The following is a 27,327-nucleotide window of genomic DNA, read 5'->3' on the forward strand; positions in this document are numbered from 1 at the left end:
AAGAACTATTTTGAAATTAACTTGAATACCTCGGTGGAAAAAAGAATAATCTGGGACGCAAGCAAAGCTGTTATGAGAGGGTTTCTGATACAACAGAATACGATTAAGAAAAAATTCTGGAATGGGAAAAAGGATAAGATATTGGAGAAGATAAGAGAAGGAGAGAAAAAACTAAGATTGAATCCAAAATCAAAAGAGACTCTAAGAGAAATCAAATTCCACCAATCACAATATTCGAAATTGATTAACCAAGAAGTGGAATGGAAAATTAAACAAATGAAACAAAGATCTTTTGAATCTGCGAACAAATGTGGGAAACTGCTAGCTTGGCAGTTGAAAAAGAGACAAAAATTAAACTATGTTACCAATCTAGAAGTTGAAGGGAAAAATATTCAGAAACCGGGAGAAATTAGAAAGTGTTTCCAGAAATATTTTAAAAAACTCTATACACAAGGACCCGAGGAAGCAATTGAGATAGAACAATTCCTGAAAGACAATGGCCTACCAGAACTATCACAAGAGAAGAGGTCAATCTTGAATTGTAAAATAACACAACAGGAAATTGAGGATGCCATTCAGAACATGCAGCTAGGCAAATCTCCAGGCCCGGATGGACTTACCTCCAAATATTACAGGACGTTAAAAGATTTCTTGATACAACCATTAATGGAGGTTTGTAATCAGATTATGGGGGGAGGGAAGGCACCAGATACGTGGAAAGAAGCATTCATCACATTGATACCCAAAGTGGAAACTGAAAAGACCCAACTTAAGAACTATCGCCCCATCTCACTCCTAAATGTGGATTACAAAATATTTGCAGATATATTGGCTAATAGATTTAAAAAAGTTCTAAACGAAGTAATTCACAAGGACCAAGCTGGCTTTCTCCCAGGTAGACATTTGTTTGATAACACTAGGAATATTATCGATATTCTGGAACCTTTACAAACAAATATTAACACCAGAGCAGTCTTAATTTTTATTGATGCGGAGAAGGCCTTTGATAATATTTCTTGGAAATTTATGAAGAAAAATTTGGAAGGGATGGGAGTGGGAAGGGGGTTTGAGAATGGAATAGAAGCAATCTATTCAGAACAAAAAGCTAAGTTGATAGTGAACAATGTGGTGACAGAAGAACTTCATATTGAAAAAGGAACACGTCAGGGGTGCCCCCTCTCCCCTTTATTGTTTATTTCGGTCCTGGAGGTTTTGCTGAATATGATAAGGAAGGATCGGCTGGTGCAAGGAATCCAGGTCGGAGCGAAACAATATAAACTGAAAGCATTTGCAGATGACTTGGTTTTAACATTACAGGAGCCAGAATCTAGTACAAAAAGAGTTTTGGAATTGATTCAGAAATTTGGTCGGGTGGCGGGTTTTAAGTTGAATAAACAAAAAACTAAGGTGTTAGGGAAAAACCTGACAGTTAATGAAGCAGAGGGGTTTCAGAGGGAAACAGAACTAAATATTGTTAAAAAAGTGAAATACCTGGGGGTCAATCTCTCTTCCAAGAATTTGAATTTATTTAAAGATAATTATGAGAAATGTTGGTCAGAAGTGAAAAAAGATCTAGAAATTTGGTCAAGATTGAAACTATCCTTGTTAGGCCGAATTGCAGCTATAAAAATGAACGTTTTGCCAAAAATGTTGTTTTTGTTCCAGGCCTTGCAGATTGTGGACAGAGTGGATTGTTTTGGAAAGTGGCAGAAGGACATCTCTAAATTTGTCTGGCAGGGCAAAAAGCCCCGAATAAAGTTTAAAATACTAACTGATGCAAAGGAGAGAGGGGGGTTTGCCCTGCCGGACTTAAGGTTATACTATGAAGCTGCGGCCTTCTGCTGGATGAAAGATTGGATTCTGTTAGAAAACACTGATGTCCTAGATCTGGAAGGCTTTAACAATTCGCTAGGTTGGCATGTGTACTTGTGGTATGACAAGGCAAAAACATTTGGAATGTTTAAAAACCATATTGTCAGAAAAGCAATATTTATGGTCTGGAAAAAATATAAGGACTTATTGGAAAGTAAAACTCCGAGGTGGATATCACCAATAGAGGCCAAAGCTCGGAAAAAACCCAATATGGAGGCCTACTGGCCGAAGTATTGGGAAATAATAGAAAACATTGGAGGTAATTGGAGGTTGCAGAGCTTTGAAAAATTAAAAGGTAAGGTGCAAGATTGGCTACACTATGCCCAAATTAATGAGGTTTTTAAGTTAGACAAAAAAATAGGATTCCAGGTGGAAAAATCGAAACTTGAGACAGAGTTGTTAGAACCAAAGACCAAGTTATTATCGAGAATGTATAACTTGCTGCTTAAATGGAACACTCAGGATGAGACAGTTAAATCAGCCATGATAAAATGGGCTCAGGACATTGGTTATAACATTATGTCTGAGGACTGGGAAAGGTTATGGACCACCGGTATGAAGTTTACGGCATGTAATGCCTTGAAAGAAAACATTATGAAAATGGTATACAGGTGGTACATGATCCCAGTCAAGCTTGCTAAGATTTACCATTTGTCCGATAATAAATGTTGGAAATGTAAGGAGGCTGAAGGGACATTTTTTCATCTTTGGTGGACCTGCCCAAGAGTGAAGGCTTTCTGGGAAATGATCTATAACGAGTTAAAAAAGGTGTTTAAATACACCTTTCCCAAGAAACCGGAGGCCTTTCTTCTGGGCATTGTCGGCCAGAAGGTGTTAAAAAAGGATAGAACCTTTTTTATGTATGCTACAACAGCAGCAAGAATCCTCATCACCAAGCATTGGAAGACTCAAGATTTGCCCACACTGGAAGACTGGCAGACGCAACTGATGAACTACATGGAATTAGCTGAGATGACTGCAAGGATCCGAGATTTGGGAGAAGAAGCAATGGAGGAGGACTGGAAAAAATTTAAGGACTATTTGCAAAAGTATTATAAATTATATGAATCTTAAGATGCCGTATGATTTGGAATGTCAGCCCCAGCAACATAAGTGGAATGCATATGAAAGTGGATAATATTTATGAAAGAATCAAAGTTTAAATGGGTTAAAAAAAAATATTATGTTATATTTGTAAAAATGACAATATGTTATATTTTTAGAGTAAATGGAAAATAAGAGATTTAAACTTAAACTGCAATTGAAAATACAAAGAAACACACGAAATAAGGTTATAATTTGCTGATAACTTTATTGTCAAGAATGCACTATGTGGGAGATGTGGGGAAGTCCGATAGAAATCTGAAATAAGTTGTTGAAATGGTTGTGATTTTCTGTTTTTTTCTTTCTTTCTATTCTTTATGTTCTTTCTTTTTTCTGTTCTATCTGTAATTTGGAAAAAATGTAATAAAAATTATTATAAAAAAAAAAATGGAACCAAATCGCGTGGTTTGGGAGCATGCCTGAGTCTTTTCTTTGTTGAAATTACAGTCACACCCCACCTGCCACAGTGCAAGCAGAGGCAAGATATCAAAACAACAATGGTAGCTTATTTTCCAACCCTACTTGTGGTATGGAGCACAATCTTGTGGTCAGGATCACAGCTGGGGAGGGAAAGATTAAACCCATGCTTCCCTGCACACTGCAGTCACAATGCAAAATTGGAAGTGGTCCTGCACATAATTAAACAATAAAATACCAGCAAAGGTGTGTCTCAGAGTGAAACTGGCTAGTTTGACTGTAATATGGCCAGTCTTGGGCAATCTACGTCTAAGTATGAGAGAGAAATGAGGTTCTATTCACCTTTAAATGCAAACCTTCCAAAACATAGCAATCTTCTGAAATGTGCGCTTCTCCAAATTTTGCAATGCAAGTAAATGCGTGCAAAATGCATATACTGTTCATGCAGATGAATATACTACTGAAAATAACATGCAAAATGTCTTACTTAAGGGGAAATCCCTTTTCAAAAATGTGTTATTAGGCAAAATTGCATATACCTATCCCTATCTGCATCTCGACTTGGGAACCGGTGATGCCATTAGCTATTTTTCCTTAGGCAGCAAAATATATTGGGTCATGGGGTTCTGGCAGTACCATGGAGGTCTGTAGTAAGAAGTTAGCATCTAAACCGCTAAGCCTGATGAGTGGCTCAAAGGTAAGATGGGTGACTCACTCACTGTTCTGAAAAAAAAAAACACTGCAGTGATATGAAAATGCTCTTCAGGTTTGATCTAAAGGAATTCAAGCGAGCCTTTTACTGGACGTCAGTCTTTGCGGGCAGATTAAAGCAGCATTTACCCTCTAGACTAATTACTCCTTCAGCTGTACTTTAAAACAGCACTCAACAATGCAAAAGAACAAGAGCACAGAAAGAGAAACATTATAATGACAGGATGTTACAGTACAATGATTATGGCCACTAATCCCTTTATCAGCACAGAGTGCAGCTAAGAGAAGCAAAAATGTATGAATGTGTACACGTGCTGGGGGAATAAGCTAAGCCTCTCAGGGAATGCTAGTTTTGCCAATGAGTGTTTTACATGTCAAAGCTTTCAGCTGCCATACTGTACTATAAAAGCTGAGAACCTATTTTAAAGCCAAGGTGAGGCAAGATGCCTAGAGGGAACAAGAAAGTTAGGGACTCTTTAAGGCTTAAAATTAGGAGAACAACTCCGGGTTGCAGTAATAGCAATTCTGCTACGAATTGATTAAATAAGATAAATAAGCCACTGAGAGACTGACAAGACACAGGAAGTGCACATTCTTATTTAATCAATAACGTAATTTTAAAGTTAGTGGGGCATAATCCAGCAAGATGAAGTCCAATTGAAACAACGGGAGTAGCTTGAAAATTTTATTTGTTGTACCTTGCCCATATGGAGAAAGGGCAGGTTATCAATTATTTTAAATCAACTGACCAATAATTGTCATGATCGAGCTTCCTATCTCTTGCTTTGAACTACGTTGAAAATTACCTTGTGCTGATCTGTGACCAAACCATTGATTGTCAGGGTGAATGTATTTGTTAGTTTAAAAAAATCATATCAGTCCAAAACTCTCAGAGCAGATAATAATAATAATAATAATAATAATAATAATAATAATAATAATAATAATTTATACCCCGCCCATCTGGATGGGTTTCCCCAGCCACTCTGGGCAGCTTCCAACAAAATATTAAAAATACAATAAAAATTAGACTCTCACCTAAGAGATCTACAGCAAACCTTTTCAGAACTAAAATACCCAGCAGATGAAGTTAGACAACAGATCAACAGAGCCAGACTGATACCCAGAGAGAACTTACTGCAAGACAGACCCAAAAAAGAAAATAACAGAACACCTCTAGTCATCACATACAGCTCCCAAGTTAAAACAGTACAATGCATCATCAGAGATCTACAACCTCTCCTGGACAATGACAGTTCTCTTTCTCAAGCTCTGGGAGGAAGACCTTTCATTGCCTACAGACAGCCACCCAATCTTAAACAACTCCTAACCCACAATAATACTACAACCAGACTTAACACGGACACTGGCACCAGAGCCTGCAATAAACCCAGATGCCAACTTTGCTGCCACATACACCCGGACAACACCATTACTGGCCCCAACAACATCACACATACCATCTCGGGACTATTTAATTGCTCATCGTCTAACATTGTGTATGCCATCAAATGCCAACAGTGTCCTTCAGCTCTCTATATTGGACAAACAGGCCAAACCTTACGCCAAAGAATAAACGGACATAAATCTGACATCAAGAATCACAAAACAGAGAAACCAGTAGGAGAACACTTCAATCTCCCAGGACATTCTATACAAGATCTCAAAGTAGCTGTTTTACTACAAAGGAATTTCAGAAATAGACTGGAAAGAGAAGCTGCTGAATTGCAACTCATTACCAAACTTAAAACCATGGAGAGACCTGGTCTGAACAGAGACATTGGGTTCTTATCTCATTATACATGACTAAGCCATTTCTCACCTTCTCACCCCTTGCCTTTTCCTGTAAGACCTATTACAGTTGTTAAGAGTCGTCAACAGGCTCATCTCAGCTATCTGCCAATCTCCCATTCCCACCACCCTTCTGAGTAATACCCCTCCCCACCTTCTCACTATATAGAAGGATCTGGCAACTTCTGTTTCAGTGTATCTGAAGAAGTGTGCATGCACACGAAAGCTCATACCAATAACTAACTTAGTTGGTCTTTAAGGTGCTACTGGAAGGAATTTTTTTTAATAAAAATAAGGTAAAGGTAAAGGGACCCCTGACCATTAGGTCCAGTCGTGACCGACTCTGGGGTTGCGGCGCTCATCTCACTTTATTGGCCGAGGGAGCTGGCGTATGTGGCCAGCATGACTAAGCCGCTTCTGGCGAACCAGAGCAGCACACGGAAATGCCGTTTACCTTCCCGCCAGAGCGGTACCTATTTATCTAATTGCACTTTGATGTGCTTTTGAACTGCTAGGTTGGCAGGAGCAGGGACCGAGCAACGGGAGCTCACCCCGTCGCGGGGATTCGAACCACCGACCTTCTGAATGGCAAGCCCTAGGCTCTGTGGTTTAACCCACAGAGCCACCCGCATCCCTTACAAAAAAAATACAGGCATGTTTATTTGAACACAAGGATACCTAAAACTTCCGGAGTCAAAACAGAGCAGCAGCAGAGACAATAGAAGCCTTATGTAGCCCAGGACCCCAATATTTCAAGACTGCCTTTCCTGACATGAACTGATCTGGACTCTGTGATCATAATCCGAGGCCCTTCTCTGTGTGCCCCCTTCATGGGAGGTTGCAAGGATTGCAACATGAGAATGGGTCTTTTCAATGGTGGCTTCCCACTTGTGGACTGTTCTTCCCACAAAGGCTCATCACTATCAATTTTTAGGCATCAACTTGTGGAGGCTGTTATGAGCCAAAGTGGGGCAGGTGTGAAACCCCCAACCCCACTCCTCTCCTACTCATTGACAGAAAGCAACCCGGTCAGCTTTCTGTTCCAAATGCATTTCTCTAAAGAGAGAACGAAACAAAAATGCCCTTTACAGAATGCCATCTTTGCCGCTTCTTTCCGACTCCTGCTTTCTATATATGCTCCAACGAGGCACGGCTCCTATTTTTTTTTAGTACCTGTCTCCGGTGAAGCATCATGCTTATTCCTCCCTTCCCCCTTTTTACCATTGTTAGGGGGTTGTCTGTTTGAAATGATTTTAGTGTGAGTCAACGGTGTTGTCATTATTCAGGGTTCAGCACCTTCCTCGGGGAAGTTAATTCCTGACTGTGTGGGTGGAGGCATCTTGTCTCAACTGAACACAGATAAATGCACACGCACCGTGCCGCGCACAGCCTGCCATTTCATACATGTTAGCTGCTGAGCTAAATTGGAGGACAATTATGTTTTTCTAATACATCTTGAACCAAAAAGAACAAACATGCTCTTGGCATTTAAAACAGCAGGCCAAATGCACTATAGATCAGGCTGCATTTAGGCTGCATTAGATTGTGTAGCTGAGGCTCCAATACTTTGGCCACCTCATAAGAAGAGAAGACTCCTTGGAAAAGACCCTGATGTTGGGAAAGATGGAGGGCACAAGGAGAAGGGGATAACAGAGGACGAGATGGTTGGACAGTGTTCTCGAAGCTACCAGCATGAGTTTGACCAAAATGCTGGAGGCAGTGGAAGACAGGAGTGACTGGCGTGCTCTGGTCCATGGGGTCACAAAGAGTCGGACACCACTAAATGACTAAACAAAAACAACAGCAAATTACATTACATGACACACTCCAACAATTTGTAGTTTTACAAGATGTAACACTAAGGAGGTGGGGTTCACAACCCAATTCATTCCTTAGCCTTAGGAGTGTTACACCAAGATTGTCCAAAAGAGAACACAGTGCCAACTTTGTATGTAAAGGTGCAACTAATAATTGCTATAATTTAAACAGAAATTCAATCAGTTCTCTCCCCCCCCCAGGGGTACTCAAGATACACAGTACCACCACCTTTTCCCCCCCTAGAAGAAAAGCACTGAATACAATATATCTCATCATAGTGGGAGGTGAGCAGGTGTTAAATGTTGAAGGGAAATTTTATAGCTCCTCCTCTCCCTTTGTATTGTTTTCCCCATCCCATCTTTTATACTAGCTTTGGATTGGACAGCTCTTCAAATGGGGGACTCCTGTCAAATAGAAGATTGTCCTCTGTCAAGTAGGATATATGGCTACCCTATCTGGAGGTGAAGGTGATAGAGTTTGTGGGAACAACCATTTTGAAACTTCCTCAGGGGTCTCCCTTTTTATTATCCTTACTTATCAGCAGGTGAGTTCAAAAGCCAAGAACTATTAGATTGAAACGGGGACCTCTCAATGCTCTTTCATTCCAAACCATAGCTGTCACATCCACCCTCTTTGATGAAAAGTTAGCTAAAAAGAGTTCAAGTCATGTTGCCACCACCAAGTGGCTTCCTGCAATCTGGTCAGAAATAGCACATATCTACGAGGTTTCAGCGGATATTATTGAGCATGGGGTATATTGAGCACAGGGCATGGCCTGAGGTCACATGATGTGTCAAATGTTGCTAGAATGAAAAAAGATCTGGATTTGGTCAGTACCTGGATGAGAGATCATGGAGTAAACTCCATGGAAAAAAGAGTGGGGGCAGGGAAGACTGCATCCATGTATATACCCTAAGCTTTGGAGGGTGCAGAGGGTGTGCCAGGTGTGCTCAGGCACAAATTAATGTATAAAATAAACCAGAGATCATGGCAAGGACAAAAAGAAAATTTTCCCAAAATGAATTGTGTGTGTGTATGCACTCAAGGATCACCACCTGAGTTAATAAAGCAAATGAATGAAAACCACACTATCTCAGAAGCATTTTTTTTTTGGGGGGGGGGCTATACCTTTTGCCAGTCTGATATTGCAAGTTAACCACTGTTACAATGCTGACCAAATACAGGCATGTCATAGCTGCAAGGAAAATTCAGAGGACGTTTCCCAGCCATTTGAGATCACCATTCTGACTGGCAAAAGATGAACACCACTATATATATATATATATATATATATATATATATATATATATATTAATGCAAATCTTAAATCTGTCAAAAATAGATAAGAGTCTCAATAAATGAGATTTGGGGATTTTAAAAATCTTGAACTAAACACCAAGTCCCAAGTGACAAGCATTTAGGGGCAGTGCTCCCTCATATGAAATAGCATGTCTCTTCCCACAAAGCCCATCCACCATGCAGAGGAAATACGACTGTAAATGTAGAATCAACTTAGTGGCAGACGCTTGTTTTAATGGGGGCCCTCCTCCCAACATACAGTCATGGGGGGGAAGTGCTCCCTCTTTGAATTCTGTAGCTTTACATATCAGGACATAATAGCAATCATTTGTTCCATAGCAGGTCTTAAAATTAGGTTATTACAACCTCAGATGAACGACGACACATGACACATTACACTGTGTCATGATTTATTTAACAGAAATAAAGCCAAGATGGAGAAATCAAGAGGGAAAAACTAAGTACACCCTTACTGCTTCCATAGGAATTAAGAGGCTAATCAAATGCCCTTGCTTAACTGATCATCAGCAAGTGTGCCCACCTCTATAAAAGCTGAAGTTTTAGCAGTTTGCTGGTCTGGAGCATTCGGGTGTGTTTGAACACAATGCCAAGGAAGAAAGACGACACAATGCTCTTAGAGAAGCAACTGCTGCTGACCATGAAACTGGGAAGGGTTCTAAGGTCATCTCCAACCAATTTTAAGACCATCATTCTACACTGAGAAAGATTATTCAAAAATGGAAAACATTCAAGGTGGTTGCCAATCTTCTCAGGAGTGGATGTCCGAGCAAATTCACCCCAAGACCAGACTGTGCAATGCTCAGAGAAATCGCAAAAAACCCAAGAGTTGGTATATCTCAGGCTCTACAGGTCTTAGTTAGCATATTAAATGTTATAGTTTGTGACAGTACGAAGACTGAACAAGGATGGTTTGTCTGGAAGGGTTTCCAGGAGAAAGCCTCGTCTCTCTAAAGAGAAGATGGCAGAATGGCTTTGGTTTGCTAAGTTGCCTCTGAACAAACCACCAGACTTCTGGATCAATGTCCTTTGGACAAATGAGACCAAAGTGGAGATGTTTGGCCATAATGCACAGCGCCACATTTAGCAAAAACCAAACACAGCAAATCAGCACATACCAACAGCTCATACCCACAGTCAAGCACAGTGGTGGAAGGGTGATGATTTGGGCTTGTTTTGCAGCCACAAGACCTGGGAACCTTGCATTCATTGAGTCAACCATGAACTCCTCTGAACAGTGGTACCTCTGGTTGTGAATGGGATCCATTCCGGAGGCCCATTTGCAACATGAGAAGAGTGCAACCTGAAGCGCCGTATCTGCGTAGGTGCACAGTGCGATTTAGCGCTTGTGTGCATGCGTGAAGCACGATTTAGCGCTATTGCGTATGTGTGAGTGGTGAAACCTCTCACACTCACCGGAAAGTAACCCTTTCCGGTACTTCCGGGTCACCGCAGGATGTAACCTGAAAGAACGTAACATGAAGCAAACATAACATGAGGTATGACTGTATACCAAAGTATTTTACTGTCAAATGTGTGGCCATCTGCCCAACAGCTGAAGCTTGGCTGAAATTGGGACAAGCAACAGGACAAGGATCCCAAGCATACCAGCAAATCTACAACAGAATGGCTGAAAAAGAACAGAATCAAGGTGTTGCAATGGCCCAGTTAAAATCCAGACCTCAACCCAATTGAAATGCCGTGTGGGACCTTAGGAGTTGTGCGTAAACAAATGCCAGCAAACCTCAATGAACTGTAGCAACATTGTAAAAAAGAATGGGCCAAAATTTCCCCACAACGATGGGAAAGATGGGAAAAGTCCTACAGAAAACAACTACCGTACTTCATGCTATTGCTGCTAAAGGTGGTTCCACACGCTACTGAATCGCAAGGTGTACTTGGTTTTTCACACATGGCTTTTCCATTTTGGTTTTATTTCTGTTAAATAAATCATGACACCGTAATATGTTGTGTGTCGTTGTTCATCTGAGGTTGTATTTACCTAATTTTAAGACCTGCTAAGGAACAGATGGTTGTTATTATGTCTTCATATGTAAAACCACAGAACTCAAAGAGAGTGCACTTTCTTTTGCCCATGACTGTATTCCCACACTCCATTCCAAGTACACACTCCCACAGCCTGTCTCCCAAGCCATGTGTGACCCTTTAGTTTGCCCGCACTTGGCATCCAGAAATCGGTTATAAATAAGCAATGCTGTGCTATTTCTTCTGTCTGTTACAGATCTTCATTTGCAAACACTGTCAATGACCCATAAATTCCAGAACTCCATTCAGGTTTTTTGCACTTGGAGTTTATGCAGCCAAATGATACTGTAACCCTGAAGCAGCACATCACATTTTTCTCTGCCAGTTGGTTTCTCATGCTCAAAAATATGTCTCATTTGACAGATTCTCACCTCTCAACTCTTAAAGTGTCTGGTCTAGCATGGATGGTATAGAAAACTATGATATGGTGACAACCCAGGGACCAGCCGTTTCTTCCATGATCTCCACACCCAAAGATTTGCATTTAGTTTAGCCTTCTCTTTGACATGGTAGCTTTCTGTTCTAGGAGTCTCTCTCTCTCTCTCTCTCTCTCTCTCTCTCCAATCAGGACTATTCCATCATGTATAACGTATTTCTCTTTCCTCTTGGATTTAATGTTCCTATGTGGGGTTAATTGTCTGCTTGTTTGGTTATAAGTCACTTTAGGTTGCCCTGTGCAAGATAAAGAGACTGACAAAATTAATAAACAAAAAATAATAATGTAGACTGGGATGGCAGCTTAAACAAAAAGGTTGCAATCTCCTCTACTGTTTGTGAGAAGAACTCTTATGGGGCTACCATATATCTGGTCCCAGTTAGGTTAAATAATAATAATAATAATAATAATAATAATAATAATAATTTATTATTTGTACCCCGCCCATCTGGCTGGGTTTCCCCAGCCACTCTACATGACATCATTTATTACCTAACACCTTTCCGCTGAATGTGCCTGAGATCCTACCCCATCTTTGGATTTCTAATACTATTCTATACAGTATCAGGACGTAATCGACACTGAACAGAGGTTGACTTACTTTTGAGTAAACACACATATAATTGCCCTATGGATACCTGGGTCCTCCTTTCCTACATTTTCTGTTTCTGCCTGTTTGCTCACATGATGCCTATAAGGCCCTTGATGTAAACTTCTGTTACCCATCGACTGGCCATGGGCTCTCCCTCAAGTGGCCTCAACTGAAGGCTGTTAATTCATTAGCCCCTTAAATAAAAGTATAATGTTCATTTAATGAAACAGTTAAACTATTTTTTAACGGAGCTATCCTGAGATTATGTAACCCTGTTAAACCTACTGATTGCTGTTTTTAAGCTTACTCTTATGACCTATTGTTTTAATAACATTAATTATTCACAAGCCTCTCTGTATAATTAAAATGCATAAATTAGAATGTGGATGCAATAGCATTAATTAAGTATAGACACATTTTGTAGAAGTCAAGGCTAGGGTGTGTGTGTCTACATTCCTAATAAGCAACATTTGTGGAAAAGCCGGGGGGGGGGAGGATTTTGTCATACTGGCAATCATCCCAAATCTAATTTGTCTCTTTCTCCTCTTTTACTGATGATAAACTGTCAATTAAATATTTACAGCTTATTCCACTCCACTGAAGACAAAAATCTAATTGTTTGGGAGTAAACAAGAATAAAATGTCCTTTTGTGACAAAACAACTGGAACTTTCTGCTCACAAGTACTTGATCCTTCCAATTCTATCCTCTTCAGCTGAAACAAACACCCAGTTTGCTTTCTACTATACAGATGGTTTAAAATAGCAACCAATTAGCTCTCATGTGCATTTTAAGATAATCACATCTACCTCCATTGCCTGATTGCCTAATTATACTTGTCTGCCATGGGGGGCGGGGGTGGGGAACCATAATTTTAAACTTGCTTATTGATCTGAGGCAGGTACAGTGATTATTACATCATGTACAGTTCCGAGAGGTCAGGAATGGTTCTCCCTACTAAGTTGTTAAACTTGAGAACGGTAAAAAACAGCACATTATTCCAGCAAGTCCAAATCATAAAACAATTCACTTTGACAAAAGGCACATTAGGCTCTAATATTTATGTATTGTACTTTAAGTTGTAGTTATGAGGCGGAAAACCTGCGCCTAAGTGTTGTTGAGCTCCAACTCCCATCAAACTTGACCAGCAATGGCAGGGATGATGTGAGTTGCTGGAGGACCACAGGCTCCCCAACCCTGTTGTAGAATACTTTGCACACACCATAGGGATGCTCCCAGGATGCTTTTTGGTCCTTCACTAACTGTGAGACCTCTTGGCCCAGAGAGCCATACTCCTAATCATTTGTCGTACATATAGATTTCGACAAAAAAACCCCTCATTTTAAAACAATCAGCTCCACTCTATAATAAATATTGCAAATCTCCAAGCATACCTTCCTCAGGTGACAGGTGCACTGCAATATGCCAGCCACTGCTTTCAATGGGAGCTCTATCTGTGGATCCCACTGAGAGACTGGTACAAAGTTGACTGGTGGAGAGGAGAGGACGTATTTTCTTATAGATAACTAAAGCCACATAACAGGCTCAATGCACTATTGGCAACAACTGTCCTCCTTTGTACTGTATCTCATTGACGCCAAATATCTGACTATATGGTTTCTTCAGCTTAGTTGAAGAAACCATGGGATTTCATGAGAAAGGGGCATTTTTCATGATATAAGGACTTGGGGGGGAATACAATAGTTATATTCATATGAATTTAGTCCGGGATGCATGTCATTGCGATAAAAAGTTGGTCTAGCAGTTTCCTAAACATATCAGTTGCGCACGTAGCAGAAGCACTTGTACTGAGCACTAGTTGTTGCTTTGGCTCCTTCTGGTGAAAATGCAATTAATGGCTTCTGACATTTCAATTTCTGGTATAAGGAGAATCAGTGGAATGTGCGGTGTTACTGAGTTTCCTAGAATGTTGCTGCAACACGTAGTCAATTAGAAATCATTTGTTAAATCCAAGGTTTGCAAGGGATGCTTAATAGACTGCACAGCCATTAAAGTATGCTGACCTAGAAAACAGCATGTGCAGTTTTGCTTTAGAAATTGATTGCCAGGATCTCTGCCCTGTTCAAGTTGGCCAAGGGAAAAAAGCAGGCCACTTTGCCCAGCAAAACCTGGAGAGGGATAGGTAAGCATAAATCAAATGCTTCCAAATGCCGAAAGGGTGTTTTTTTGGACCCACCGTTCTGAAAGGAGTACAGGATAAATTGCAAGTACTTTTTGCTTTTCCTTAGTTATTTCCAGTTAACGGACATTACCACAAGGGCTTGCTAACAGGTATGATGGACAACTTGCCCTCCAAAAGCAGATAGGTCATAGATCGCCAAAAAGAGGACAAATAAGGACACAGGTTTACACTAATTTATATGTCTAGATGTAAATTTAGAAATAGGTACAATAATTTAAATAGAAATCAGTAAGTCTCACCATACTGGGCAAGAGTGTAAACATCAGGTGGCCTGTGTGTGCCTGCTCAGCCTTTTCTCCCTTCTTGTGGCCTCCCCTCGGCTTAGTGCCCAGTGTGTGCACACCACTTGCACAGCCCTAAATCTGCTCCAATCAAACTGTCACCATCTGGCTAAAATTACCACTTGAAATTATTATATTATTGGCCTACATTAGCTCTGTACTGACAACTTCCACACACTCATTCCGTGTGTGTGTGTGCGTGTGTGTGTGTGTACGGCATGCCTATTAGCCATACTCCATATTGGGGGCAGAGTGTGAGAGGGCGTGTGTGTCACATGAGCAGGAACTCTTGCTGGTCTGAGCTGTTCAGATGTGGGAGCCCCACATCTGTAGGCACACTAATGCTGAATGGATGGTTCTGTGGGCTGGAGGGCATGTCAGTGTCCTGAGGGATCATAGTAGGTGCAAATCGAGTTGTCCCATCATGTGTTTGTTGAATACATGGGGGAGAAATTCATATAAGCAGCCTTATTGTTAAGAGGACTTTTTCCTCATTCAGCTGGGTGAGAAGCCTCTCCCATGTCTTCAGATAGTGCCTCTTGTCCTCTTTCGACATTCAGAACATTCTGTCAGAATCCCCATAATTGCCTATCGCTATCCATTGCCATTTACGTAAGTGTGATGCCAGATAAAAAGTGCCAAGCTTTTAGCAGATTTAGATATTCTGTTCTTCGGGGGGGAAAAGAAGCCTAATGGAAATTTGGGGTCGGATTTCTTAAGAGCACTTTGGGAAGCTGCAGCCCTGCACTCTGTTTTGTGAGCTTAAGTCCTATTGATTTCATACCTATTGCAAGACAACAGAAATAAATCCGAAGTTCCATTTCATTTACTGGTTCTCAAACTCAAACAGATAAAATGCATTAATACTTCTATTCCTAGAAATGTATAATCAAGCAGTGCAACACAGGATTCTTAGATCAATACTTTGATTGTGGAATTGCAAGGCACACAATTGAACCTGAGTGTACTACTGTCCAGTCAAGGGATGCAATTTCCATCTGGCTATTTATGGCATGCATATACAACCTTTTACAGGTTGGACACAAATATTTGTGGCTTAGCTCAAAAGAGGGCCATCTTCAGGAATAAGGCAGGTAGGTACATCAAGGCTTTGGGAAGGAAACTAGACTCTATTACTAACACAAGTTGATCTACAACAGAGGCATACCCTCCAACATCCCTCAGATGAAAACAGGAGGAACATTTCTCAGTGCTCAACCACCATTTCTTTCTCCTCACCCCACAACCCCAGCAGAGCATTTCCTCTGAGAAGAAAGGCAAGTGCCATCACCACCACACCAATGGGACACAGCCCATGCGCCCTCCAGAATCCTGAGAAAAATCCCTTAATCCTGATTTTATTTTATTCTTTGGTAGATTTACAAAAAGAAAAACACACGCCAATAAATAAATTTTAGAAAGGGGGCAAGATTAGACATGGATGCACAAAGAACTTAAAAAAATAATAATCAAGATACCTTATGCTCCACTTGGCTCCCTTTTTCTTCCCTCCCTGGGTGGCCCTGCACTCTGCCTGCCCCTCACACTATGGCGGCTGCAGCCTCTCCTCCTCTTCGCTCTGCAGCAGCTGCGATGAGCTGCCAAAGGGAGGAGAGGCAACTGTTTGCTCCCTTGCAGCTGCCATCTCTGCTGCGGCTGCTCAGGACAAGCCCTGGCTCATCCTTCTCTCTGAGCTCAGCGGTGGTGGCACTGGTGGGGGAAACAGGGACATCCCAGGATCAAATCAGAAGCTGGGATGGCTATCATAATTCTGGGAATGTCCCTGGAAAATTGGGAACCTTAGATGGTATGCAGATGCTGTTGGACTCCCATCGTCCCCAGCTGATATATCCAAATGGATGGCAAAGCAAAGAAACATCTCCTCCTAAAAATACCAACACATATATCAATCCATGAGGTCACAATTCCCATCGTCCTTGACTACTGGCATCCCTGACTATTGGCAAGCTGGCTGAGGGCCACAGGTTCATCATCTCTGATCTAGACTCCTTTTGGTGTCTTTTTCTTAAACAGGCCCTAACATACTTTTTATTCCACCCAGCCTTCTCTTAATTTGTGATTTGGGTGTGGGTGTTTAAGTCTGATTGTGTTTTGTTGATTTGTAATATTAATGATTACATTGTATTGTTTTAGTATGTAAGCTGCCTCGCGAAGCCCTGGAACTGAAACCTAAGGTAAAAATAACATAAATGTACAAACAAAAGTGTGGCATAAAGAATCCTGGCCAGAGGTCTCTACTTCTGCCTACCTGCTAAGCAATCCCTGATTTTCCAACAAAAAGTGAAGATACCTGATTTTCTGGAGGGAAAAAGCAAAGCTTTGCCCCTCCTGGATGCAGTTAACTTTCCCTAGCAGGCCTATTGCTCATAAAATTAATAGCAGCTTTTCATTTATTGTCAGTTCCTTCAATTTGTTCACCATTTAATCCTGCATCCCCTCTCTTCCTCTTTCATGGATGATTCCTTTTTACCTCTTCTTTGATGAGCGCAGGTATTATCACATAAAATCTGAAGTCTGTCCTCCTCCATTCATCTTCCCACATCTATCCTGTTGCAGTACTTCAGGATTACAATGCAGGCCTCTCCTCACTTAACAGACTGAACTGTGCTCTAGCTCTTTATTTCTTGCTGCTGTGCAACAATTATCACCAACACAGCATCATTTAGGGACCTCTGCATATTTCACCCAACTCTGTGTCTAGCACGTAGGCGAGGCAGACATATGTGTAGTGTCATTCAGACTCAACACAGATAGGGCCATTTTCTAAGTTATGATGAAAATCATGGTTGAGCCATAAGTGAGCAGAAATCAAATATCTATTAAGCACTTTGCAGTACCATGTAGAATTTGTCACACTGGTGGACAATGAAACACAATTCTCTTGATTACCATTATCTAGATGACTTTCTTATAAAATGTAGGTTAATAATATCTAGTAGCTTTTTGAGAAGACTCAAAAACTGATGATGTTAAACACTGTTATTCTCCATCTTCTTTTTTATTCATATATTATTCACAAGAACTCCTTTCTATCAAGTCTTATATTTCCATGCCTTGCTCCCCAACTTTCAACAAAGCAATTCCTACCTTTCAATAAATTCAATGTTCTGCAAACCATTTCAGCACTGTCTTTCTTACATTCATTTCATTCTGTAACAATACAGAAGCAAACAACATAACACAGACTTGTTTTATTGGAAAGGACCTTGAAGGTCATCTCTCATCGTCTGCTCAAAGCAGGATCTACATTGCAGGAGGAAACTGCAGCATCCCTGACAGATGGCCAACCAGCCACTGCTCAAATATTTCCAGTGAAAGAGAAGCCTACCACTTCACCTCCCACAGGTGAGAAGTGAGTGTCATACTGCCATTTTTAAAAACAATCTGAAGCAAAGAAACACAAAATTGATTAACTTCTGCATTTAGAGCAAACAAGGTAGTTCAGGTCAGTGCTATAACATGATGCAATAATTTCAGTATGTTCTGATTTCCCAGCAACCACCTATGTGAAGAGACTTTTAAATGATGTGCTATTCAGGCTTAATACTTCAGCTATAAATGTGCTCACAATTCCATATCATCACCCCCATCCATTATCAATGAATCTTTAGTAAAGCATGCCTTGTCATTTCTTTAATTATTTGATGACAATTTTCCAATATCAATCTAATAACTCTGCCATCTGATTAATTACCATAGTTGAAAAAGACTAAAATCTAAGTGGCATATACTGAAAGAGACCACTGTCATATAGATACCCTCCACTGAAATCCAAAACAAAATAAATTAATAAAAATAAATTTTTGACAATTAATCAGTCATCCCTAAGTTATTATTATGTGCCTCCAGTATTGATTACTTCAATAACTCATATATTACAAATAGTACTGTTTCTATTCATTAAGCTGCAGATAAATCAATTAGTTCTTCAGAATCACTGTCTTGTCCAAAAAAATTATTAGCTAGGCTTCTTGCTGTAAGACCACTTCCTTTAACCATTTCTTCAGTTGATAACTCAAACATGCCCATTATCAATGTATAAAGAAAGCCAAATATTTTCCATTACCAGGAGTACTTAACATCTACTTATTTACCAGAGGCGCCATCTTCTCTAGTTGATTGAGCAGGACCGATGTGACGTCCTGATGTCATTTATGTGACATTGCCCTCTGAACACTGAGGGGGCCTGGCCCTCTACAAAAATACATTAGGGGGAACTGCCTCAGCCCTAGGATCCAGTGCCTATGCTATTTACTCAAGTTTTTGCTGGCTACTAATGACTGGATTTCAGTAATATATATTGCTAGCTACAGTGGGTGGACTATAGTAGTTTCTAATGTTTTCTTAGTGCAAATGAGGAGGAGGAACAGAGGGAGAACCCACAACCCATTCCCTCTCTCCCCTCAGAATAATCCCCATGGAGAAACTGTATCTGAACAGGGCCACTATTCTAAATTTATAGTACTCACTTAGCTAGCAGTACTGGACAAACTTTAGATTATTATATAGATTAGTGGCAGCCAATATATTATCTTCCAATTGATGTGGACTACAACAATTAGCTGAGCTGCTGGGGTGGACAAGAGGGCACCAGACTGGCTCCCCCTAACTTAGACAAAGATAAATAAAGCTAGAAGGTGTTCTACCTATATTTTGAGAAATTCCAATTTAAATATTAGCTCATTCCCCCCCCCCCCCAGTTTCTCTACCTCAGTTGTCTTGGCCTTAAAAAGGTAAACGTAAAGGACCCCTGATAGTTAAGTTCAGTTGCAGACGACTCTGGGGTTGCGGCGCTCATCTCGCTTTACAGGCCGAAGGAGCCGGCATTTGTCCACAGACAGTTTTTCCGGATCATGTGGCCAGCATGACTAAGCCGCTTCTGGTGCAACGGAACACCCAAACCAGAGGAGTGCTCAGAAACGCCGTTTACCTTCCCGCTGGAGTGGTACCTATCTACTTGCACTTTTTAGTGTGCTTTCGACCTACTAGGTTGGCAGGAGCTGGGGCCGAGCAATGGTCTTGGCCTTAGAGGAGGGCAACTGCAGTGGCTGCCATTGTATTTGCCCACCCTACTCTGAAGCAGGGGTGGGGAATATTTTTCAGCCTGAGAAGCTGCATTCCCACCCAGGCAACCATCCAGGGGCCACATGCCAATGGTAGGCGTGGCCCAGTGGCCTAGCGTGGGGGGTGCAGGGGGGGCCGGCCGCACCGGGCGCAACATCTGGGGGTTAGGGTTAGGGGGCGCAAATCCACGGGTTAGGGGGCGCAAATTACTTGCCTTGCCCTGGGTGCTGACAACCCACGCTACGCCACTGGCGTGGCCAGAGACCAAAGCAGGCAGAGCAACATAGGTAGATTTTGCAGGTAAAATATATTTATGTATTTGCATGTATGCATTGGAATGTCTTTGTTGTTGCCCGATTGGGTTGAGAGATGTAAGAAACATAATCATTTGCTAAAGAATTCATTTTATTTAGGTAGGAGCTATTAACCTGGACTAAAATCCAAAGCACAAGTATACCCATGCTTCAATTCCATTGATTTCAATTGGGACTTAAGTCCGCATATCACTATATGCTTGCTTGGGGGCTCAGGGATTTACTGCAAAGCAATGATTTTATTAAAAGATGCAGCTAGCAGTATGCTGGTAGAAAAGGGTAGCCCATGATTACGGAAGAATACAAAGCAAAGCTATTTCCTCCTGTCCTGTTTCCCAATTGCAGCAAAGTCCAGTTGAACATTATGCATTCCACATCACGTGGTCTTCCGTACAAAAATAGTTGTGACAAGATTTGCCAGAATTATTGCACATACTTTATGATGAGAGTTAAAAAAGCAGCCAAAGGCATATTAGATTTATACCCCCATCTGTGAGTTCATTTTGGAACTCCTGCCATCTACATGCATAAGCACACATTTCAGACTCCAAAAGCACCTTATGAAGCTTGGCTCATATGCTCTGCTATGTTCCTAGGAATATTAAACAATACCATAACCTTTTCAATGGCTATATAAACAAACCCAAATCTGGCACTCAAGTAAATCATGTTACATGGAGTGCAGGGATAAAGATTCCTTTTCTTACTAGCAAGTGGCGGCTTTTGAAATCACCCTCAGTGAGAACCACGTGGAACTCGGTCTTATGGAAGGATCCAAAATAGATTTAGCTCTGGGGACACGATGGCCTGTCAAAGTGGATTATTTTATGTCTGCAAGTTCATGGTTGCAAACCAATGGCAGCGCATGCATCAGATTATTTTTTCAAGTGAGTAACAGCTTGGAATGATTGCAAAATAAAATGAAAATCAGTTCAGGATGGAATAAATGCAGCACATTGTTCAGTTCCATTTAAATGTCAGGGGGAAAATGGTAAGTGGGGAATGTAATGGACGATTCTGGACCAGGCTCTTTTTTTATTATGTCAGACCAGTAACTGTAATCTCAACATGAAATGCTTTGGGGTCATTTTCCCCACTGCTAAGCTTTATTGGCACAATCCTCCTTGTTTTTACCAATGAGAGATATCTGAAGGTGAGTTTAAATGGATCAAAGTTTAAAGAAGACTCACAAATTAATAACTATCAGAAGCGAACAGCCAATAAGATATCAACAATATGGCTTATACTCAGTGCTATTTTTCTAGAAAAAGACTTGCTGCAACTCACCATGAACACCTCCCTTGTTCTCCTATAAAGGTAAAAGATAAAGGACCCCTGGACGGACCCCATAGGTGACTATGGGGTGCCACACTCATCTCACTTTCAGGCCGAGGGAGCCGGCGTTTGTCCACAGACAGCTTTCTGGATCACGTGGCCAGCAAGACTAAACTGCTTCTGGTGCAACGGAACACCGTAACGGAAATCAGAGCGCACAGAAACACTGTTTACCTTCCTGCCGCAGTGGTACCTATTTATCTACTTGCACTGGTGTGCTTTTGAACTGCTAGGTTAGCAGAAGCTGGGACAGAGCAGCAGGAGCTCACACCATCACACGGATTCAGACTGCCGGCCTTCTGATCATCAAGACCAAGAGGCTCAGTGGTTTAGACCACAGTGCCACCCGCGTCCCTTATAATGGCAATGGCACCCACCTGAAAGGTGCCAGAACTGTGCTCTGGCGAGCTCCAGCTATAAAAAAGCTGTGGTAGTAATCCATTTATTCCCAGCTCACTTAATTATATCTGGATTCAGCTATATGTCTCCAAAATATGAATCAAACACTTGGTTCATTAGCTGTCATAAAGTAGAAAGGAATCAAAGTCTCAGTCATGATTTTCAATATAGTTTGTCATCTTACAAACTAAGGAAAATTGGGGCATCACAATAAAAATGTTTTTAAAACTGTATTCATTAGGAGGAAATATAGTGTCATTGCTAATTGGGGACATCCAAATTATTGCTAATGAAAATGATTTGCCTTTTCTTGAATCACTTCTATTAAACAGATACCTTTTTAGCTCAGGGTAATTAAAAGCTTAGCATTTAGAACAAAGTGGTAATTTGTTAAGATGTGTTGCTATAGATCATTAGAACTGTTCAAGGTTCTCCCTTTAGAAAATTGCTCATACTGCTATTGCTGAAAAACATCTTACTGAACTTCTTAAAAGAATTTTATCTAAGTTGTCATAAAAAGAAGGGACAAAGTCTAATAATCTATTTATGACAACTTGTATAATTTAACTATTACCCCTCTTCCCTCAATATTCCTGTTTTAGATCCTGCCCCAGTTGAATAATGGCTGCCATAATTTGTGTCCATACTTAAGGTAAAATGTGCTAAATTCAATTTGTATTTGAGCTGCAACAATTTGTATAATAGCTCCGTCTTTTATTCTCTTCATAAAACTGTTATTTTAATTCTGACCAATTTTATCATGAAGACACAAAATCTACAGCAGTCAAGTTAACCTGACAGCTAATATACTCATACTGACTATGCATACACAATAAAAAAGTCTTCCTTATTGTATTAGTTACTTTTCTTAACTTCTTCAATACATTTGCATTGTGAATGCATATGCATGAGGAATAGGAAATTATTTTTTGTCTATATTCCCAGGAGGGGGTGGAGGAAATGAACTGTTCAGTAAGGGTGCGGGGAGAAATATTAAAATGACAACGCACAAACAGTGGGCAGAAAACAGAAGTAAAAATGACAATTGTTTGCATTTTTCCTTGGTTCTGAATTCTGTACATGGCTACAAATTTATCACCTACAAAATGCCAATATCTTGTCCTCATTTAAATAATAATAATAATAATTATTATTATTATTATTATTATTATTATTATTATTATTATTATTATTCCCAGCTGGGATCCAAGGAATCATTTCTGCAAATGCATTAGGGCAGCCTTCAACAACCTCCATATGTTTTTTGTACTTCAACTTCCATGCAGCTCTAGCCAGTATGGCTGTGCTAGTGGGAGTTACAGTCCACCAACGTCTGGAGGGAACCATGTCCTGTTTTTCCTTTTCTTGGCCGATACTTGTTGGAGTAGTGACTGGTCTGGTGGAGCTGCCATTCTGACACCAGTGTTGCTGAAACTCACCTGGGTGTGGCAGGGTGGTAGCATAGCTGGTGCATCCAAACAGTTCAAAAGCACACCACTACAATTAAATAAATTAAGTACCACTGCGGTAGGAAGGTAAATGGCGTTTCTGTGCATTCTGGTTTCTGTCATGGTGTTCCGTTGCACCAGAAGTGGTTTAGTCATACTGGCCACATAACCCAGAAAGCTGTCTGTGGCCAAACACTGGCTCCCTTGGCCTGAAAGCGAGATGAGCACCGCAACCCCATAGTCGCATTTGATGACTCATAGGGGTCCTTTTACCCTGCCACACCACACCTCACTGCTTAAATGCTATCTACTAGACCTGCACTGTAGCACTGAAGCATGAAAATTCAGAAGAAATGCAGTATTATCTGCTACTTGCCTTACTGGTTGAAGTTTCCCCACTGTCTGAAAACTCACGGGGAGATTGTTCTTGCAGCAGTGGGAGAAGTGGTGATTGGCATTTTGCGAGTTTAAAGCAGATAAAAGGTTAGTTTCAGGAATGGGATCAGTCGTTCTCTTGGCAAAGAACGAGTGTCATGTGTCAGCAGTACAGAAAGGCGACTAAAGTTCATGGATTGATTTTCTTCTCACAGTCAGTCGTCAAATGTGCTGTAGATGGCATATTTTGATGACACTGCATTTTGTTCCATTCACTCAGTACAGGTAAAGAGACAACATAAACAAACACTGGCTCCATAAGTCTAGTGTGTAAGCGTTCCATGCGGAAGGAGACTGTGGCTGCACATACACTAAAAGTCCCTGCATCTCCTCACCAGACGATGTATGGATGCCATTGGCCAGTTCAGGAAAATGTTCGAGTCTGCAGTTACTAGGCACAGGAATAGGGCAATTATTTGAAGCTGGGCTGCTGAAAAATGTAAACACCCATGCTTGCATTATTGTATTATTGGAAGGGTCTACTTTGAAGTGGACACAGTCCCTCTGAGCTCACCCATACTTGAATTTGGACTCACATTTTATTTGTGGGGGCTCTAAAGTATCTCTGTCTTTGGGCTACATATAAGCTCCACACAGCCAAACAGAGTCTCCATATTCTCCTGGGCTTCCTGGCTCTGGCTATTAATTGCCGCCAGGAATCATGAGGCTTATAAAGTCTACAGTCAGAAAAAGCTCCACTCCAGGTTGTCACACAGTTGAACTCTTGATGGGCTACAAGCAGGGTCTTCTTATGGCATGGATTGGCTCCTGCAAATTCTTGGGCCCCAAGCCTAAATTAGCACCTTGAGCCTTGTAAGGGTCAGATAGCAATTACAGTTCTTTAAAGGACTGGTGATAAATGCACCACTCCACTTTGGTGCTGCAAAGTGGAGTCATCTAACTCCAGCTTTAGGATAATTTTCGAGGGAAACTCTGTGTAACATGCATTGCAACTGTCTAAACGAGAGAGCACCAGTATGTGTAGCTAGACTGCCCCCGTCCAAGAAGCACTGCAGCTGGCAAACCAGTCAGATCTGAGCACTCATTGCCACTGGGTGTTGATGGTTTTAACAGCACCCTGAAGCTACAAATTGCAGAGTGCACAAAAAAGTATACATTTCCTACAAAAGAGACACAAAACTTTTGATTCCCGAGTATGCTAAAGCAATCCAATATTAGAAGCACCGGGGAAGGCAGCAGTATTTTTTTTTAAATCACAGGTTTTTATGGGCATTTCCTTTCTGCACATTGTTTCAGGGGTGGCGCAACTCCTCCCAGAACAGGCCATCTACCCACCTACAAACAGCCTACCACAGGAAACAGTCTTCTTTTATTGGCTGTCATCCAGCCCATTATTGCCTCCAGACACTGGACCAGCACTGAATGCCCTCTCCTGATTCAGATGGCAAAAAGAGTCCTCTCCAACTCACCATTCCTGGACAGGAGAACCAGCCTTTGGATGAGAACAGAAAACAGTCTTCCTCAATCTGATGCCTCCAGGTGCTATAGGACTACAAATCCAATCACCCCTGGTCATTAGCCATACTGGCTGCTGCTGCTGGGAGCTGTAATTCAAAACACCTGGAGGGTCTCAGGTTGGGTAAGTCTGACATTCACCGTGGTATATATGTGACTGCAAATGATCCACAACAAGTCATGGGCTTGTGCACTTATCTCACCTATTTTCCTTTCTATCAGAGAAAGTTTAATTTAGCACAAGATTAGTTCAGAAGTGATTTGCAATCTTTACAGTAGTTAAGGGGAGGAAGGAAAATTAGATTTGATCACCCTTGATTTTCTTCTAGGTAAAAAAACAAAAATGAAATAAAATTAACAGTGACAGTAATGTGTACTCTGAAGTATCTCCTATTGTGTTTGATAAAGCTTATTCTTAGGTGTGCAAAGGGATCTTGAGGCTGTGTGAAAGCAGTCAAGCAAACAAAAAAGCAACAGGTGTTGATGGTCAAGGCTGAGTACACAGTCATAAATCTGTGGCCATTTCAACCTCTTTCCCATTCCGCAAAAAAATAAAGTAAGTAAGTTGCCCTATCATAGAATCATAGAATCATAGAGTTGGAAGAGACCACAAGGGCCATCGAGTCCAACCCCCTGCCAAGCAGGAAACACCATCAGAGCACTCCTGACATATGGTTGTCAAGCCTCTGCTTAAAGACCTCCAAAGTAGGAGACTCCACCACACTCCTTGGCAGCAAATCCCACTGTCGAACAGCTCTTACTGTCAGGAAGTTCTTCCTAATGTTTAGGTGGAATCTTCTTTCTTGTAGTTTGGATCCATTGCTCCGTGTCCGCTTCTCCGGAGCAGCAGAAAACAACCTTTCTCCCTCCTCTATGTGACATCCTTTTATATATTTGAACATGGCTATCATATCACCCCTTAACCTCCTCTTCTCCAGGCTAAACATGCCCAGCTCCCTTAGCCGTTCCTCATAAGGCATCGTTTCCAGGCCTTTGACCATTTTGGTTGCCCTCCTCTGGACACGTTCCAGTTTGTCAGTGTCCTTCTTGAATTGTGGTGCCCAGAACTGGACACAGTACTCCAGGTGTGGTCTGACCAGAGCAGAATACAGTGGCACTATTACTTCCCTTGATCTAGATGCTATACTCCTAGTTCCCCAATGAATTTAACAGGGGCTTAAGCCAAAAGTAACTTGTCTCATTGATTTAAATGGGATCCAGTTCAGCTAACTTTGTTGGATCCAACCAAATACACTCTCACCCTGCTAAGAAAGTATTAGTAAAACCTCTTATAAATCTGTAGCCATACTGGTAATTTTTCCATTCCACAAACAGCAACCAGAATAAATTAGTTCCCACAGAAATAAATGGGACTTAAGTACAGTCATAAGTAACCCTATTAGCCCATAAGAAGGGGCTGTAGCTCAGTAGCAAAGCATCTGCTTTGAGTACAGAAGGTCCTAGGTTAAACCCCCCCATCATCTTTGGGAAGGGGAAGACTCGCTGCCTGAAATTCTGGCAGTGTTGGACAATACTGAGCTGGATGAACCAATGAGTCTGACTCGGCATAAGGTCGCGTCCTACGTTCCCTTCGACTTCAGTGAGGTCTAAGTTCAACTAACTATGTCAGATGCAGTCCAATAAACAGCACTCTGGCTAAGAAAACGGTACTGAAAACTTGCCTGAAACCCACTAGGACCAACCAGACAACAAAGTCCATTGTTATTCCATTTGGACTTGATCAGGGTGAATCACAGATTAGTAGCATTCAAGGATTAATAATGTCATACAGTAATGAAAACAATGACCCGGCACAAACGTGGTAATTAGTATGCAGGAGCCTACCCATTTTCATGGCACAGGTTACTGAAAGCTCATCACCTCTGCATTTCCCCCTAACTTTACTTGTCTCCCTGATGAGTACTCAGACAAATTGATTTTTTTATCCTAATTTTCAAAGCTGTTCATGTTTTCAGTCTACCACAGAGACCATCTGTCTCTCTAAAACCATGACTTCCTTTGACAGCTCTGTTCCTCAGGAACAATGGAGCTGCCAACTGTGAGGGCTAAGTGAGCACACGGTGCACATCATCTTGTACAGCTGACCTAGCACTGGGGAATTTGCTTTGTGTGTGTGCAAAAGATTAGAATGGGCACAGCCCATTCTGACTCTCCAGCAAAATGAACAATGCAACCTCCTCTGCTTAGCCTTCCTGGTATACAACGAACACCAGATTACAATTGGAGC

The 27,327-nt window shown here is 41.2% G+C and overlaps 1 protein-coding gene across 4 annotated transcripts in view; it reads right to left on the minus strand.

Moving 5' to 3' along the window:
• The window catches only part of ZNF804B (zinc finger protein 804B), a gene marked incomplete at its 3' end in the record, with an annotated part of 315,429 nt that overhangs the window by 29,058 nt on the left and 259,044 nt on the right, over positions 1 to 27,327 (minus strand). The window contains exon 1 of one of the 4 annotated variants that reach the window (XM_082194119.1): positions 18,703 to 18,729. The exons of the other annotated variants lie outside the window; for them this stretch is intronic. Within the exon in view, the coding sequence (XP_082050245.1) occupies positions 18,703 to 18,714 (12 nt within the window). The 5' untranslated portion in view covers positions 18,715 to 18,729. Of the gene's footprint in view, positions 1 to 18,702; positions 18,730 to 27,327 lie in introns of those variants that run through there. 4 annotated transcript variants of the gene reach the window in all.

The sequence above is a fragment of the Podarcis vaucheri genome (genome assembly GCF_965113315.1).
Source record: "Podarcis vaucheri genome assembly, chromosome: 12".
Classification (NCBI taxonomy): domain Eukaryota; kingdom Metazoa; phylum Chordata; class Lepidosauria; order Squamata; family Lacertidae; genus Podarcis; species Podarcis vaucheri.